This window comes from Postia placenta, assembly GCF_002117355.1.
Source record: "Postia placenta MAD-698-R-SB12 unplaced genomic scaffold POSPLAscaffold_5, whole genome shotgun sequence".
NCBI classification, from domain to species: domain Eukaryota; kingdom Fungi; phylum Basidiomycota; class Agaricomycetes; order Polyporales; family Adustoporiaceae; genus Rhodonia; species Rhodonia placenta.
The window spans coordinates 1,399,811-1,414,251 of record NW_020169836.1 but is presented as its reverse complement, the minus strand read 5'-3'; the positions used below and the strand labels follow the sequence as shown (position 1 = coordinate 1,414,251).

The 14,441-nt window shown below is 51.9% G+C and overlaps 3 protein-coding genes across 3 annotated transcripts; 1 reads left to right on the top strand and 2 right to left on the bottom strand.

Moving 5' to 3' along the window:
• Window positions 1-41: 41 nt before the first annotated feature.
• POSPLADRAFT_1039574 (hypothetical protein) lies at window positions 42-2,145 on the bottom strand. Its single transcript, XM_024477566.1, has 9 exons — window positions 2,110-2,145; window positions 1,948-2,055; window positions 1,693-1,893; window positions 1,631-1,638; window positions 1,493-1,583; window positions 1,084-1,385; window positions 903-1,032; window positions 616-850; window positions 42-561 (listed from the first exon to the last, which is right to left on the bottom strand). Exons 1-9 carry the CDS (start codon window positions 2,128-2,130, stop codon window positions 221-223), a joined length of 1,437 nt encoding a protein of 478 aa, XP_024340320.1. The 5' UTR covers window positions 2,131-2,145; the 3' UTR covers window positions 42-220.
• A 2,134-nt stretch (window positions 2,146-4,279) lies between these two features.
• On the top strand, window positions 4,280-5,777 carry POSPLADRAFT_1045844 (hypothetical protein; the record flags this gene model as incomplete). The annotated part of the gene is made up of 2 exons (XM_024478875.1): window positions 4,280-4,430; window positions 4,480-5,777. 2 exons carry the CDS (start codon window positions 4,280-4,282, stop codon window positions 5,775-5,777), a joined length of 1,449 nt encoding a protein of 482 aa, XP_024340319.1.
• A 564-nt stretch (window positions 5,778-6,341) lies between these two features.
• POSPLADRAFT_1045843 (hypothetical protein) lies at window positions 6,342-14,308 on the bottom strand (the record flags this gene model as incomplete). The annotated part of the gene is made up of 34 exons (XM_024478874.1): window positions 6,342-6,400; window positions 7,043-7,165; window positions 7,222-7,344; window positions 7,398-7,535; window positions 7,762-7,887; window positions 7,953-8,028; window positions 8,173-8,255; window positions 8,310-8,441; window positions 8,703-8,831; window positions 8,863-9,105; window positions 9,153-9,318; window positions 9,587-9,765; window positions 9,824-9,958; window positions 10,015-10,367; window positions 10,416-10,649; window positions 10,709-10,786; window positions 10,861-11,058; window positions 11,112-11,267; window positions 11,319-11,360; window positions 11,413-11,453; window positions 11,509-11,561; window positions 11,610-11,689; window positions 11,739-11,899; window positions 11,958-12,129; window positions 12,181-12,226; window positions 12,345-12,438; window positions 12,571-12,626; window positions 12,704-12,847; window positions 13,142-13,343; window positions 13,365-13,401; window positions 13,668-13,684; window positions 13,757-13,858; window positions 13,918-14,031; window positions 14,093-14,308. The coding sequence occupies 34 exons, from the start codon at window positions 14,306-14,308 to the stop codon at window positions 6,342-6,344; spliced, it is 4,308 nt and encodes a 1,435-aa protein (XP_024340318.1).
• Window positions 14,309-14,441: the final 133 nt, after the last annotated feature.

Here is a 14,441-nt window from a genome sequence, read left to right as displayed (position 1 = left end):
GACGCAGACGCTGGTAGTATGCCCATACCCCGGCCGAAACTAAGAAACCACTATGAATACACCTGATGAAGGTCTTTAGTATACATCTACAACCAGACAATGTTGAAATGCCCGGATGGGCCGGACCATGTTGAAGTCCGCCTATTTTCAAAATCTAGCATGTCCCCTCATATCGACCCTCTCCATGAACTCGGTCCCGTATAAGCGCCTTCTAAATAACCTAATCATCCTCTTCGATCCCGGCGGGGCGCTTAAGCGCCGAGACGTCCACACCAGGCACCGGCCAGCGTCGCGCAAACGCGCGGACCTCACGTCGGAGCTCGCGGACCTTGCGCGCACCCTCCTTGCCTTCTTCCTCGACTGACGCCACGCGCACGAAGTCCTTGAGCAGCTTGCTGCCGGCCTCCTTCTGCAGCACCAGCGCGAGTTGCACCGCGCGATGCAGGAAGTCTGCGACGACGCGGACGTCCGCCTCGAGCATGTTACGCGACGTGAGCGCAGACGTTCCGAGACGAATACCTCCCGGAACCTGCGCAGACGCGTCACCAGAGACGGCGTTTTCTGAGTTTACACGTGAGCTATGCGTGAAGGGAAAGGCAGGGCAAGGGCACGCACTGTTGATGGTGATGCCGACCAGGTCGCACAGCTTCTCAAGCTTGCTACCCGTCAGGCCGAGCGGGCGCAGGTCCCATAGGACAAGGTGGTTGTCTGTGCCCTGGGTCTGGAGCTTGTAGCCCTGCGCAACGAGCTCCTCGCCGAGTGCCTTAGCGTTTGCAATGACCTGCTTAGCATACGCCTTCCACGTCGGCTGGCAAGCTTGCAGGAGCGCAGTTGCGATACCAGCAATTGTCTACGGGATGTAGAGGTTATTGACACTCAAATAGAACTTGGTTAATGCGTACGTTGTTGTGTGGACCACCCTGGCAAGCAGGGAACACCGCATCGTTCACGCGCTTCTCAAGGCCCTTCGCCTTCTCGCTGTCCTTCCTGAAGAAGATCAGACCGGCACGGGGACCGCGAAGTGTCTTGTGCCTGTTTAAGCTGACAGTCAGCTCGGTTCCGGAACACACATCAAACGCATACGTCGTAGTGGTGACAACGTCACAGTACTCGAATGGGTCCGCGAGCTCACCAGCGGCAACCAGACCGCTCGTGTGTGCGATGTCCGCCATGAGGAACGCGCCATGTTCGTCCGCAATGGCACGCAGCGCCGCGTAGTCCCAATCGCGCGGGTACGCCGACGCACCACAGATGAGCAGCTGCGGCTTGAAGATCTTCGCCTGCGAGGCAAGGTTCTTGTAGTCGATCAGCTGCGTCGCCGCGTCAAGCCCATACGGAAGCGACTGGAAGTAGATCGACGAAGCAGTCATCTTCTTCTTGGCGGTCTATAATTATCCACATTAGTCTCTAGATCAACAGGACACGGGCGCCCCCGATGCCTTGAGGTGGCGGAACGGAAGAGCAAGCGCGGCCATCCGAGAATAGGACGTACATAGTAGCCGTGCGTCAGGTGACCGCCGTCGGGCAGCCCGAGACCCATCAGTCGATCCTGGGGCTGGAGGAGCGCCGTTAGAGCGGCAAAGCTGCAGGACCATTAGCGGCAAGTTACAGCGTTGTGTGGAATGCATACTTTGCAGTCTAGTGGGATAATACATATCAGCAAACGTTGCGGAACATAGGGGGAATGCATACACTGCCCGAGTACGGCTGCACATTGACGCCCCACTTGGCGGAGTCAAGGTGGAACGCCTGGAGCGCACGCTGCTGGCAGAGGACCTCCAACTCGTCAATCCACTCGTTTCCGCCGTAATACCGCGCAGAAGGAAGGCCCTCCGAGTACTTGTTTGTGAGAATGGAGCCGTTGGCCTCCATCGTCGCCCGGCTGGTCAGGTTCTGCCATGTCATCGTCAATAATGTTGTCTACACAACAGGAAATCAATGGCGCACCTCCGAAGCGATGAGTTCGAGCCCAGAGAACTGCCTCCATGTCTCCTTGTCGATGATGTTCTGCACCTCGGGGTCCACCTCGGCGAGAGGGGCGTACAGCGCCTTGTTCTGTCGCACAGGTCAACCAGAGCCTTCGAGAACAAACGGAAAAATAAGACATACGAAGTCGGGGATGGAGGCCATCGTTCTGCGAGCGATGGGGGCGGCGGAGCGAATGGGGCGAGTCAAAAGGCGCAGCATCGAGAATTTAACTACCCCGAAGTGATTGACCGGTTTGGGAAATACCGAGCGCCCTAGGTACCCATGAGGCGCGTCACACGTGACCTTTACACGAGTCATTCTGACGCGACGCGCCCAGTCACGTCTTGGCGGTCGTGCCCAGACTCGTCCGAGTGTTGGTACGCTATGTTCACCCCATCGAAGAATTATGTATTGATGAGAAAAACACGTCAGAGTCGTTGGATTGAACAGTAGGATAGGAAAACGACGCGCATACAGCGCGTCAAATAGCTTACATATGAGACTTCTATGTCGCATAAACCTCCCCCCAATTGTGTGAACGTATGGGGTCGCATCCTCATGCGTTGTAGTGAGCGTCGACGAGAGGGCCAGCCAGTCCTGTATTGACGTTAACGCACGCGCGTGAAGCGGCAAGAGAACGAGGGGGTGCGTGTAACTTGAAATCCGAACCCGCCGGGAGCGATGCCTGGGGTCGGACGGCCGCATTTGCTCACATGAGACAGGATGGAGAAGTGATTGTGATTGATTCCGATTTGGTCGTGGTCAAGAGTCGAGATCGCTATATATGTGCCGCAAAAGCCACGACAGAAGAGAGCCATCTTACATGGCATCTAAGTACGAATGTGCACAGTATCAATATATGACAAACAAACGCTTCCGGCTCTAGTTTGAGATCGCCTATGATGGAAATTGTGGCGTCTCGCCACAGATCGCCATAACGTTTCGGACATTTCCGCAGATAGCTCAAACTCTATTTTCTCGTAATATACGTGTAGCGTCCTATAAGTAGCCCATTTATTCAGGTGTTGGCAACGACCGCTGTGCCATTCCTTCAGCCAGGACAAACGCTTTCGTGTGATGTGCGCTTTCCCTGGTACATCGTGTGGCGATGAGCTCTGTATAGGCGAAAGTCAAGATCAAGAGCCGTTAGCATCACTTCCGCGTAACGTGTATGTCGCGGACGATAAACGTGGATGTCACTGCAGGCACAAGACGAGGAAGATTATGCTTCTTCCGAAAGCTCGTTTATTCGCATCACACCCTTGCTACTGAACGTTCTTGTGACGTCGGAGTGCAGGGCATGTCTCGCGCATGTCGCGAGTGTTGAGGTATCATCGACAAGATGGGCAGGTGTTATGCCATATGGAGAAATATACATCTCAACACGTCCTGAAAAGGACTATGTCTGACCATCCACAGTCGACTAAGTACTTCCCCTTGCAATGCCTCTGTGGTCTCGTGCCCAGACCCACCGTATCCGCACTCTTATTTCTGTTGCATGGAGACGTTTGCGTCCAAGGCAACACGCGACGCAGTCCTCCCCTGTTGCGGTATGTCGTCTCCCGTCTCTTTGGTTGTTGTCTAACGATCACGTCAACCACACTGTGGGAGACCGGTTGTGCATGTCGCAGGTGAGCTGATGACTTCATCGATTTGATCAAAGCAAGTTCACACAGCCCGGAGAATGCCGAGAGTATTTACTCCCTTCAAGTGTTTTACAACACTTCTTACAGAAGCAACAATTATCCCTTGCTTTCTTCGAGCGCAGCAACGAACAGCTTTGATGTTGCATGTGTCGTTGCGAAGACAATGAGCTTCGTTTTTGTAGAAGCAGTCGGATTGATTCTGCCATAGGCTAACGGACTGCGCATGCTCCACGAAGGTATGTGCGCTTGTTTGCGCGGAAGGAGCCAAGCCTCTGCATCGGTTCGGCAAACATCTGGGGTACAATGGCCGACCGCTCTGCTAATACAAGCGGCTCCAACAAGCCCCACCTCGCTATGTAGACCATCGCAACCAGCTCCGCGCGAAGCGTCCCAGCGGCTGCTGCGGTCAGTGGCCAGCGCTGTATTGTATCGCTTCCTGAAGGTATATAGGCCGTGCACCCAGCCCCGGTACGTTAACATCGCATCTCTCTGCGAAACTACAGAGCCGGGAGCTCTTGACGACTTGATTTGTCGTTTGTCTGATTGTCCTCGCTTTCGTCTCGTACCCGACACGAACTCCCTCTCGAGCTTCGGACCCGCACTCGTTCACCATCCTCTCCTTACACCAGCTGCTTTGCACTCTCGCCCCGTATCCTCTGAGCAACATGTCTCGTCTGGCCCTCATCTCCCTCGCCTCCCTCGCGCTTCTTGCGCCCATACATGCGGCTCCAACAGACTTCCAGAAGCAGAATGCTCTTGATGCCCAGAAGCTCAACGCGCAGTTCGCTTCCTTGGCATCGTCATCCTCCTGCAGTGGTACGCTTGCCTACTCCTTACCTTTTCTACATTGTCTCATTCTGCGCAGAGGGACAGCAGGCCTGCGTCTCCTCCGCCTTCGCCCAGTGCGTCAGCGGCGCTTGGCAGACAACCGCCTGTGCAGGAAACACGACTTGCGTCGCGCTCCCGCTCGTCAACAAGGCCGGCACAAGCATCGCATGTGATGTTCTTGAGGACGCACTCGAGCGCCTCGAGGCTGCTGGCGTCAGCGGCGGGCTCACTGGTGATGGCTCGAACTCTACTTCGTCATCCGGCTCGTCGTCGGGCAATGCGACTGCCAGCGGCGTCGTGAGCTCCGTCCTCGGCACAGACACTGCGCTCCCGACGGCGACCTCCGTGGACAACTCGACTGCCGACCCCACCGGCATCGCGGCGTCTCTAACCGATTCGGTTGCGTCCCTCCCAACGGGTGTGTCCTCGGGCTCGGGCGACAACTCGACCAGCGGGGACGCGCCCTCGACCGCTGATGGCGTGTCGGCCACCGCTACCGTCGCCCTGCCCACTGGTTCTGCAAGCGATGTGTTCCCTTCCGCCACTGACGCTGGCTCGTCTAATGCGAATGCTACAGCAGTTGCCAGCGCTGCAGCATTCGACGCCTCCAGTGCTGTGTCTGCCACCGACGCGTCTGCCGCCCTCCCCTCCGCCACCTCCGTGTCCGGCTCCTCGGATTCCCCGAACCCTTCGAACAGCTCCGGCTCCATGTCCTCCGGCTCCATGTCTTCCGACCCCCTGAGCGGCGGCGCCGATAACTCGACCTCAACCTCTACCGGCCCGTTCCTCGCTGAGCGCCACCACGGCAAGGACCACAAGGATGGCAATGGTAACAGCACGGACAGCGGCGCGGGCGCGCAGGCCTCCAATTCCACCGACCTCAACTCCACCGCAGCCTCCGCGACCGCCGCTGCGTCGAGTGTAGCCTCTGGCACCGCGAACGGCACTGATGTGTCTGGTGCTGCATCTGGCGCTGACTGCACCGTCACTGTGACTGTAACCGTCGGTGCAGGCGGCGCGTCTTCCGCAATCGCCACAGGCACCGCTGCGGCTGGCTCCGCCGTTGCGACCGACTCGGCTGCGGCTAGCTCCGCCCTCGCGAGCGCGACAGACGCTGCCTCGTCGGCTGCTGCTTCTGCCACCGATGTCGCATCCGCCGCCGCGGCCTCTGCCACCGATATTGCATTGTCGGCTGACGCGTCCGCGACTGACGCAGCGTCGTCTGTTGACGCTTCCGCGGCCGCCGCTGCAGCCAGCGCGACGGACAGTGCCGCTGCCGTAGCCTCTTCTGCAGTCTCTAGCGCCGACTCTGCTAGCGCGTCCGCGTTTGCTTGAGGGAAGCCGGCGTCCGCTAGATGTGGATTATGACCTATGCTCACAGCAGCTCTCGGAGCTCATGGTATATATTGTGTAGCTGCGCAGAATGCAATTGTACTGCTGTGATGTATATAATATCGCATTGATTCGAATGCGAGGCCATTAGTATACCCTTGTTTGCTCGACTGTAGGATTCAACAGTTGCCGTTGTGAACTTCTCAGGTGGCAGTCCAAAATCAGTACCCTGATTGATATTCACATAAATTATATCAGGACAGGTCCACCGGGCCCAGAAATCAGTAACATCCTCATTCCCGCGTTGAGGTTCCATATGAAACTTTAACTGTTCAATCGTAAATGAAAGCACGACTCATTCCTTCCTCATATTTCTCTATCAAGCCACAGCTCGCGTAAGGATTGTCTAAAGCACGTTCTGGGCAGTCATTCTCGTGTGTTTCGAGTGATGTAGCGTATGCATCTACAAGGATGGACTGCAAACGCTACATCCTCAACTTCTCCAGCGAACAGAGAACGAGTTAGCGGGTCGCTGGTGATCTTGACTTTCATTTCGTACCTCAAGCTTCACAGCTCAACGTCTGTCCTCCAGACATTGAAGACCAATTGCACCTTGTTGAAGTGTCCTATTGAACACTGCAGCAAGACAGTGTTGATATGGTTCAAGATTCTGCCGAAGACCGCATTGCTTCCTCAGCCTCTCGTGGATGCCACTTAGTTAACGGCTCAAAGGGTATGCGAAATGATTTTTGTCTGCACTTATCGTGACCGTGTATTAGTGCAAATTAGTGCAAATGTTCGCAAGCGCTACACTAACCTAATCCTCGCATGTGCACGTGTCTTTTTATGTTAATCTTATTGACGTTGAACCATACTCAGACCATGTATGGCAGTCCCGAGCCTGGAACGCTCCCAATGCTTGGGTGCTACATATGTACAGTCCATTTATCCATACTGCATCTGATTAAATAGCATCATTTACAGTTAGGGCTTCTATCATCCTTCGATCGCGGGCTGCGGGCCGTGTCCGGGGAGTGGTCAGCGAGAGAAGAGTAATGAACAAGTTTGTTGAAGCCACCTTCAGTTGCTCCAATCGTGAAAGCACAGTGCCTGCCTGCTGACGGATACTTTCCGGTTCCGCAGCGTCATTAGCAATCTCTTGCACCCGGGATACTAATTCCATCCTCCGAGCGGTTTTGGCCAGAGCGACGCGACCGTCATCTGGAGCGGGAGTTAGCTACCTTACCGCTTCGAAGTGTCAGACTCACCATATTCAGTGAGAACTCCCACTATCCGAAGTAGTGAGCCTGTAACGACTCTCTTCGGCTGAGAAGTTAGGTCGAGTAGCCAATCCACGGAGTTCCGTTTCAACATCTGATCACGAAGCCCAGCTACAGAAAAGTACCATGAAGTCTAGGTTGGAAAGAGGCACAAGTACTGCACGCACAGGATCGAGCGAAGGTCTCCAGCACCATCGAAGCCGTCCCCCATAGTTCTACGTTTGTGCCTTCCAAAATAGTCATGGGGGCATTGAGTACACTGTCCTGTAGGATGTCTGGAGTTGAATCCTCTGATGTACTATCAGTCGCATATTGCGTGCATTCGAGAGTGTAATAAACATACCATGCGCCCCAAATTGCATCAGACTATGCAGCAAATCAACGCATGCCCCAACTTCAGTATGTCGATTCATCTTCAATTGCAAGGACCTCGAAAGTGCGCGTATGAACCCCGCGCTGCGCAGCTCTTGGCGAACACGATCTATGCGAGATGTATAAATTGCGTTAAGCGAGAGCGAGACAGTGTATACCGTTGTGTATTGCTTCAGATTTGACCAAGCTCGAGACGACAAGATCCGAACATGACCCGCTGACAAATTGTCTCATGGCATCGATCAGACCACTTGCAAGGATTCGGTCGCGAATATCGTCTACTCGCGAAGTTCTCAGTAAGATTTTCAAGTATGCAAAAAGACATTGCCACGGACCATGTGTTCCCGCTAGCCGTATGAGAGTACTGGTAGCAACTACCTGCGTTTCAGTAGCACCCTTGGGAAACTGGTTACATATGACATCAAGAACGTCCATCCAGTGTTTATTCTGACGTAAGTGGTCTAGAGAGTAACATCACATCGCTAGGTGAGATGCACAGAGATTTTTACCCATTACTCCAACGCACCGTACTCCATAAAATGAGAGAATGTTGACACAAAATACCGCGCCGTAGATCCGCCGCCTTCAACGAGTTTTGCAAGCTGTTGAGTGAATTCAAGTCGCGTGCAAATCCGCTCACGAATGTCCTCTATTAATCAAACACCATGCATTCAGACCTGACAGCGGATTTTTATGAAGTGCATACTGAGATGACGTAAACGTAGAACCAAATGGAATGCATCGACCGTGATTTCGAAGCCCTTGGTACTGAATGTGCTGACAATGAGTTGTAGATAATCAAGCTTCACTGGTCTTTCCAAAGACGAAACTACAAATATAATTACGTTAGTTAACATTAGAACTAAGTGAACACACAACGTACAGAACAGTGACGCCCACAGTAGTACATCAACCTCGCCGAATGTGTGCTCAATGTTAGACGCCCCCAGCTCATGGAAAGCAGTTCGTATGAATTTGGAGAAAGAAGCATTCGTTGGATTGTTTATTAGGGTATCTGCATTCAAATCAGTCTTCAACATCTTGCAAACGACAATGGGTTGATGATGCCTCGCCTTCTCCACGTGCTATCTGGCTCAGCACAGAAAGAATTGTGGAGCATGACTCGCGTAACGCTTCGCGAGATTTCTGGTACAACCAAAAAAGGAAGTCCGGATGGTATGTGCGACTGCCTGTACCTGATTCAAAACGACGCTTGACGTGAGTGTCTGCGACTATCACTCTAAACATCGCACGGTCGCTACGTACGGCCACGTACCAAATTCATGGTTCGGGTTATGGAGATTCATGAAGGAAGCATAGTCGGGCACCGCGTTCTTCGTGAATATTTTGCTAATCAAGGTATTGACGGCGGGTCCTATGATTTTTTTCCCAATCAGCATTGTGCCTGCAGATAGGTCGGTATTAATTATACGTACTGTGCGCGGTGTCCACGGTATCCACGACCCTTCTCAAAGTGAAACCCGCTTCAGCAAGAAGAACCTCCAGAAAGTCTGCTTGGTTTTCTATCACTATGATACGAATTGTCACCAAAGGCCTTAACTCGTAAATGGCATAGAAATACAGGAGGATGCTCCCTTGCGAGACATGCCAGCGTTGCGTCCGTGGTCCCTTGACGATTTCCACATGACGTTGCTGTATTCGGGAGCTAACAATGAGACCTGGTGGTAAATTAAAGGGATGAGTACTCATAAGGCGATTGACGCACAATGTAGTTTGGGATAGCTGGGTATCTTGTGCAGTGTGAAGTCTATTGCTTGTTTGTACTGTTTATCAAAAAGGTACAGCAGGGCACGCATGAGCTTTTCTATTGCGCCTGGACCGTAATACCGTGGAGCAAAATGATCATAGACTGAGAGAATGTTAGGATGTTCCTGCGCACAAAGAAAGACCCTTCACCGTGCTGAATATCACTGGACAGCTGTGCAACCGCCAGCAGTCTGATATTGAGAGAAACGGAATCATCCGCGAGAAACAAGGATATTTTATCCAAAGCGATATCCAGATTGTACCCTAGATTCTAGTTATAAGTCCTGATAGGAGTTGTATTGACGGAAACCCGTGCTCACCGCATTTTGTCACAAAAACGAACAATGCGGAAACAGCCAATTGAACATGCTCCGTGCATAAAGAGGAGACTACTATGCCCTCGGTTTCGACCGAGATCTCGCATTCTGGAACAACCTTTCTGTCCGTGTACAGAAGCAAAAACGCCTGTATAAGCTTTGATTTGAATGATGGTGTGCAAATCTCCGACTTGTCGATAAGGGTTGCTAGGCGAGCAGGTATATCATCTTCCCACAGAATAGCCTTCCCATATTCTGTAGCAAGTTCACAATAAGTCCTGGCTGCGTGTATCTCTTTGGCGGGGAATCTCACCATGATCAGCGAGCTGCATCACAGTATCGAGTGCAGCATTAGACATTGCCTCTGGGCTTTCTCTGTCGCTGAGAATTGCAAATAGGCGTAAACCGATGTGATCGTCCGCTTGGGTAATTGCGGAAGTCCAGGAGGCTACATGGATCGAGTAAGTTCCGACATGCTCTGCGATAGCAGTATAAGGGACGCACAGTTGTGAACAAATAGTGATATTGCATCAAGGCCTCTCTTGATCGAGTTTGTGTCTGTCGAATATAGTTGTCGTACGAATGTCTTTGCCACAGTAATGTCGTAAAAATCCAACTCAAAGATGTCCCGCGACAGACTCGAATCTCGCAGAATCGCCGACTCTCGCAGAAGAACCAAGTTCTCGCCTGCACCTTCTGAATCGAGTATATAACTACCAATGATTTCCTGCCACGAGCGTTTCGCATATTCAGGTAAGAATTGCGCTTTCGGAGAGTAATCATGCTGAAGCGTGACGGATAGATGAATCTTTTGACCAGGATAAATAAAGCGGTGGGCGCCGAGGTGCGGTATGATACTATCGAAGGGCATGAGAGCACGTAATACTCGTCAAACTGTGGCTTACCGTGGTTGGGGAGCTGGGAAGTCCTCGGATCGACTCAAGTAAGGAATGAGCTCAAGGACCCACCATTTTCCCCTCAGGGATTCCTTTGGCAGCAAATCTGTGTGGATGCGCTCTTGATCCCAACCACCGTCCGGTGCTGATAGAATAAGTCCTTTTGCCTGCGCCTCATTTGCCATCCATATCGCTGGAGGTCTTTTTAGCGATAGTTTCATGTTCGGTTCGTTTCCTCCTCCCCTAAGAAATGCTTTAAGTCACGCCGCGACAAAGACACAACAAATGAAAGGAGGACGGACACATCGGAATGGCACCCGGGAAACCACACTTCCTTGACTCTGTCAATCTGTTCCTCATCCTGAGGATATGATAGGTGACTGGAGGCAAGCAAGGAAGTGAGTGTCCATTAAGTCTATGTCTGATCACTGTTCCACTCTCTCATGATACACACCTGACTGGCGTATCTGTGTGAGGCCCTTCACTGCGCCCGGCTCTGATATACGCAGAGCGACAGACATCTTCCGGTGAGTACTTGACCCTTCGTTCATCCAGTGCCAAGGCATGTCGGAAGTAACAGACGTGATCGGTCGTGTGCGTTTTTGGCAGATCCTTTGAGGAGCGGAACACGCCGATGGACGAGACTGTATCCCTAAGATAGCAAAATCAGCATTGTTCAGTATGCTATTAATGTACAAAGCATACCACACGCCAACGAAATGGACCTTCACTCCGTCGCGTGAAAATGCTTTTTTGAAGACACTTGCCCGCTGTCGGTTCTTTTGTAACCTGTTTCGTTCCTCTTCGATAATATTTTTCTGCCTTGCGGAGAGACCGCGGTTCCCAAGCCCGATATGTGTCCTATGCATAATGGTAAAGCATCAAAAGGATTCATGAACACGGGAAACGCACAATTTTGAATCCTCGGCAGAGGCGGCGTATAGTTCGAATGCACTGTGCCATTGCAAATGAAGAGAGGCCACATTTGCAAGATCTTAAGACATACAAAGGTATCTGTTCCTCGTTTCCGGCTTGGATCAGACCGACCTTCGCAGTGGAAACAGTGTCAGGTGTTGTTGATTATATGCTTCTGTTGCCCTACCACTTCTATCATCCCGGATAGAATCCTGGCTTGATATGCACCGCGTGAGAACCCTGTTGATTATGTGAGCGTATCAATGCCGGCAAGAGTTCAGCACCAACCGAAAAGAAATATCTGATCTCCCGGCCTGTAGTGCTCCGACAACCAGCGGTATGCTGCCAGAATAGGCTTTTCGAAGTCCCTGTGCAGACCGTCAAACGGGCTCCACAGTTCTAGATGATCCAAATCACCATCCAATCATGACTTCTCTCCAGCTCCTGAGATATCTCTTTGTAAGTCTCCACCACGACGTAGACGCCATATTCGCATAAGTCCCTATTCCGCTATTATAGTAAGTGAGTTGATTGTCGACCTTCTCTATCCGAGCGTATAGCTCGACAACGTTGGAGTTCTGATACGTTATTATGATGTTATTAGGATATGAGTTCAGGAATATAAAGGTGAACTACCTTAGAGCCGAACTGATTGGAAGTTCCATCAAGGGCTACGACGAGCCTCCGTCCGGCATCGGTTGCCCCACACATGGAGCAAAGTGTCTTTGTCTCCGCCTCTTCTTGGCCATGATATGTCGCCCGGTATTGCTCTGCCGTTCGGACCTGCTTGATCTGTTCGAAGTGTGAGCTGAAAAAATCAGCTCGAATAGAAAGGTGGGAGCGTTCGACATAGACATACCGCAAGAGACGATGAGCTGAATCCTTTGCTTGACCATACGGCATGGCTAGGTACGGATCAGACATGGCCATTCCCAACAGGAATAGAAGGAATAGAGTAACGATGAATCTTGTCAATGATTGCTATAGTTGATAGAGGGTCTATTGGTCATGTTGTCCACACACCTTGGGCCTTCAATTTATAGCTGACAATCGGGCGATGGTTCTGGACAAGCGGATCGCCGGGCCACTTCCCATGTAATGGAAGCGACATGCGATGCTATACGAGACCATGATTTCCCACAAGCTGTAAATATTTCAAACAGAGCGGTTACAAATCGCATCCTGTAACGGATAGAAGGGGATCTTGCAGCAGACCACTTGACTGGACATGGGTTAGTGCTGTAGATACCAGGCCTTCGGCGTCATGCAATGACATGTGGTTCTGATGACGACCACCGAATGAACCTGATATAGTAGAAGCAATCACACAATGGCGGCAATGTGGTGTGTTGGAAGTGGTCAGATGTTAGTGGCGGACATACAATGGCCGACGGGATTAATTTGGGAATCTTGCTGCCATGCACGACCCTTTGCAAGATTAATGTGCGAGTGGATAGATGGGATCACTCCTTGACTCGCGCATTTACTTTTCGACTTGAGCATCAATGCGGAGACTGTAGAATGTGCTGTTGACGTTGATCATAAGTAGAATTGGTCTACGAGCAGCTACTGTATTTCAATCAGCAACATGAGCACACTTGCGAGTATAAGGCGACTATGAACATACCTGATATTTATATATGGAATACGATCCAGCGCACGAGGACACGTAGCCATAATCCAAAGATGTTTCCAATGCTAGATGTTGTGTTTTGGAGAAGCTCTGGGTAACAGAAGGAGCCAGCATGCGGCGTCAATGTGCTGTTGGCAATGAAGTGTTAACGTTGCGGTTGAGTCGAAAGAAGCATGTCACTTCGCACCGATCTTCCAGTGAACGGCGATGACTACTTCCGACGGCATCCCTTCGGTCAAGTTCATGCCTTCAGCAAACAGAACTTCACGCACTTCGAAGTTATTGGGCAACGTTGTTTTGTAGGGCCTCGGTACCAGCCACGACTCGGAGCGGTTCCACTCGATCGATCGATATTCAATGATCGCTCGTTGCCACTCCGCGAACGTAGTCTAATACAGACCTTCGCTTACCTTATTTCGATATGCAAATTCATCGACGCACCGATGCCTGAAGAGTATTTGATCAGATTTGTGTATTCGGAAATTGCGCGAGACCGACCATCAACTATAAGTGCTATGCGTATGGATGTACGTGGAGAGACTACTGATACAAAGTTGCGATGGTGCAATGCGGTACTACACGACAGTGTGGATGGAAGGTTGGAATTAATGGGGCTGGATGGTAATAGTGGTATGCGATGACGTCGAAAACAGATGCAGAGCGAGGAAAGCGCGAGAAAGCGAAACTGTAGAGATGGTCAGATGGTGACTTACGGCAGGATTGAGACATACTAACAGAGACGGAAGATCGATAAGCTCGATGCGGGCGGACGGCGCCCTCAGGCTGCGATCGCGAGCGTCACCTGCACCGACGCATGGGATACGCGGTGGAGCGAAACGAGGAAGAGATCCTTGAACGCGATTTTTTCGCACCAGGCAGGTTCGCCATCGCGCACGCGTAGCTCCTAGAAAGAAGCTCAGTTTGAGCAAACAGTCGCAGCCGCGCTCCGAGCCTATTTCTCACTTTGCACGCTCGTTTCATGAGTCCAGTCAATTTGACGGCGGCCTCGCCAATCGTTAAAGGTTTCCCGCCCTTTCTAATCCGCATCTGGTGTCCCCACGGCTCGTATCCCAGAATCTATGTATCGAAACGTATTGCTCAACACTTGGCCACTCAGGTGACGACTGAGCCCTCGTACTTCAATTCGCACTGAAGCCTTCTCGCTATCCATACCAGGGAACGCCGGTAGGTCTGCATCTACGAGTTGGGACTGCACAATCCACGGACATTGTTCAAGTAGTTCGAGGCTTATCCCGAGTGCGGGGCAGTCTGCGAGATCGAAGCAAGAGAGAAACTTTGATAGCTGAGGTCCCTGCCCTCCCTCGTAAGCCCTTTGCGGAAGCAGCTGAGCCATCGTATTCAGTCGTAGTGCACGGTAGCAGATGACTGCCAGCAGGCACTTGGGGGGGGGGGGGTGACAAGAAAGTCGGGGCGAGGGATGCATACCCGCTCCGAGGGATCTTGATATAGCATGAAAAGAGGGTATG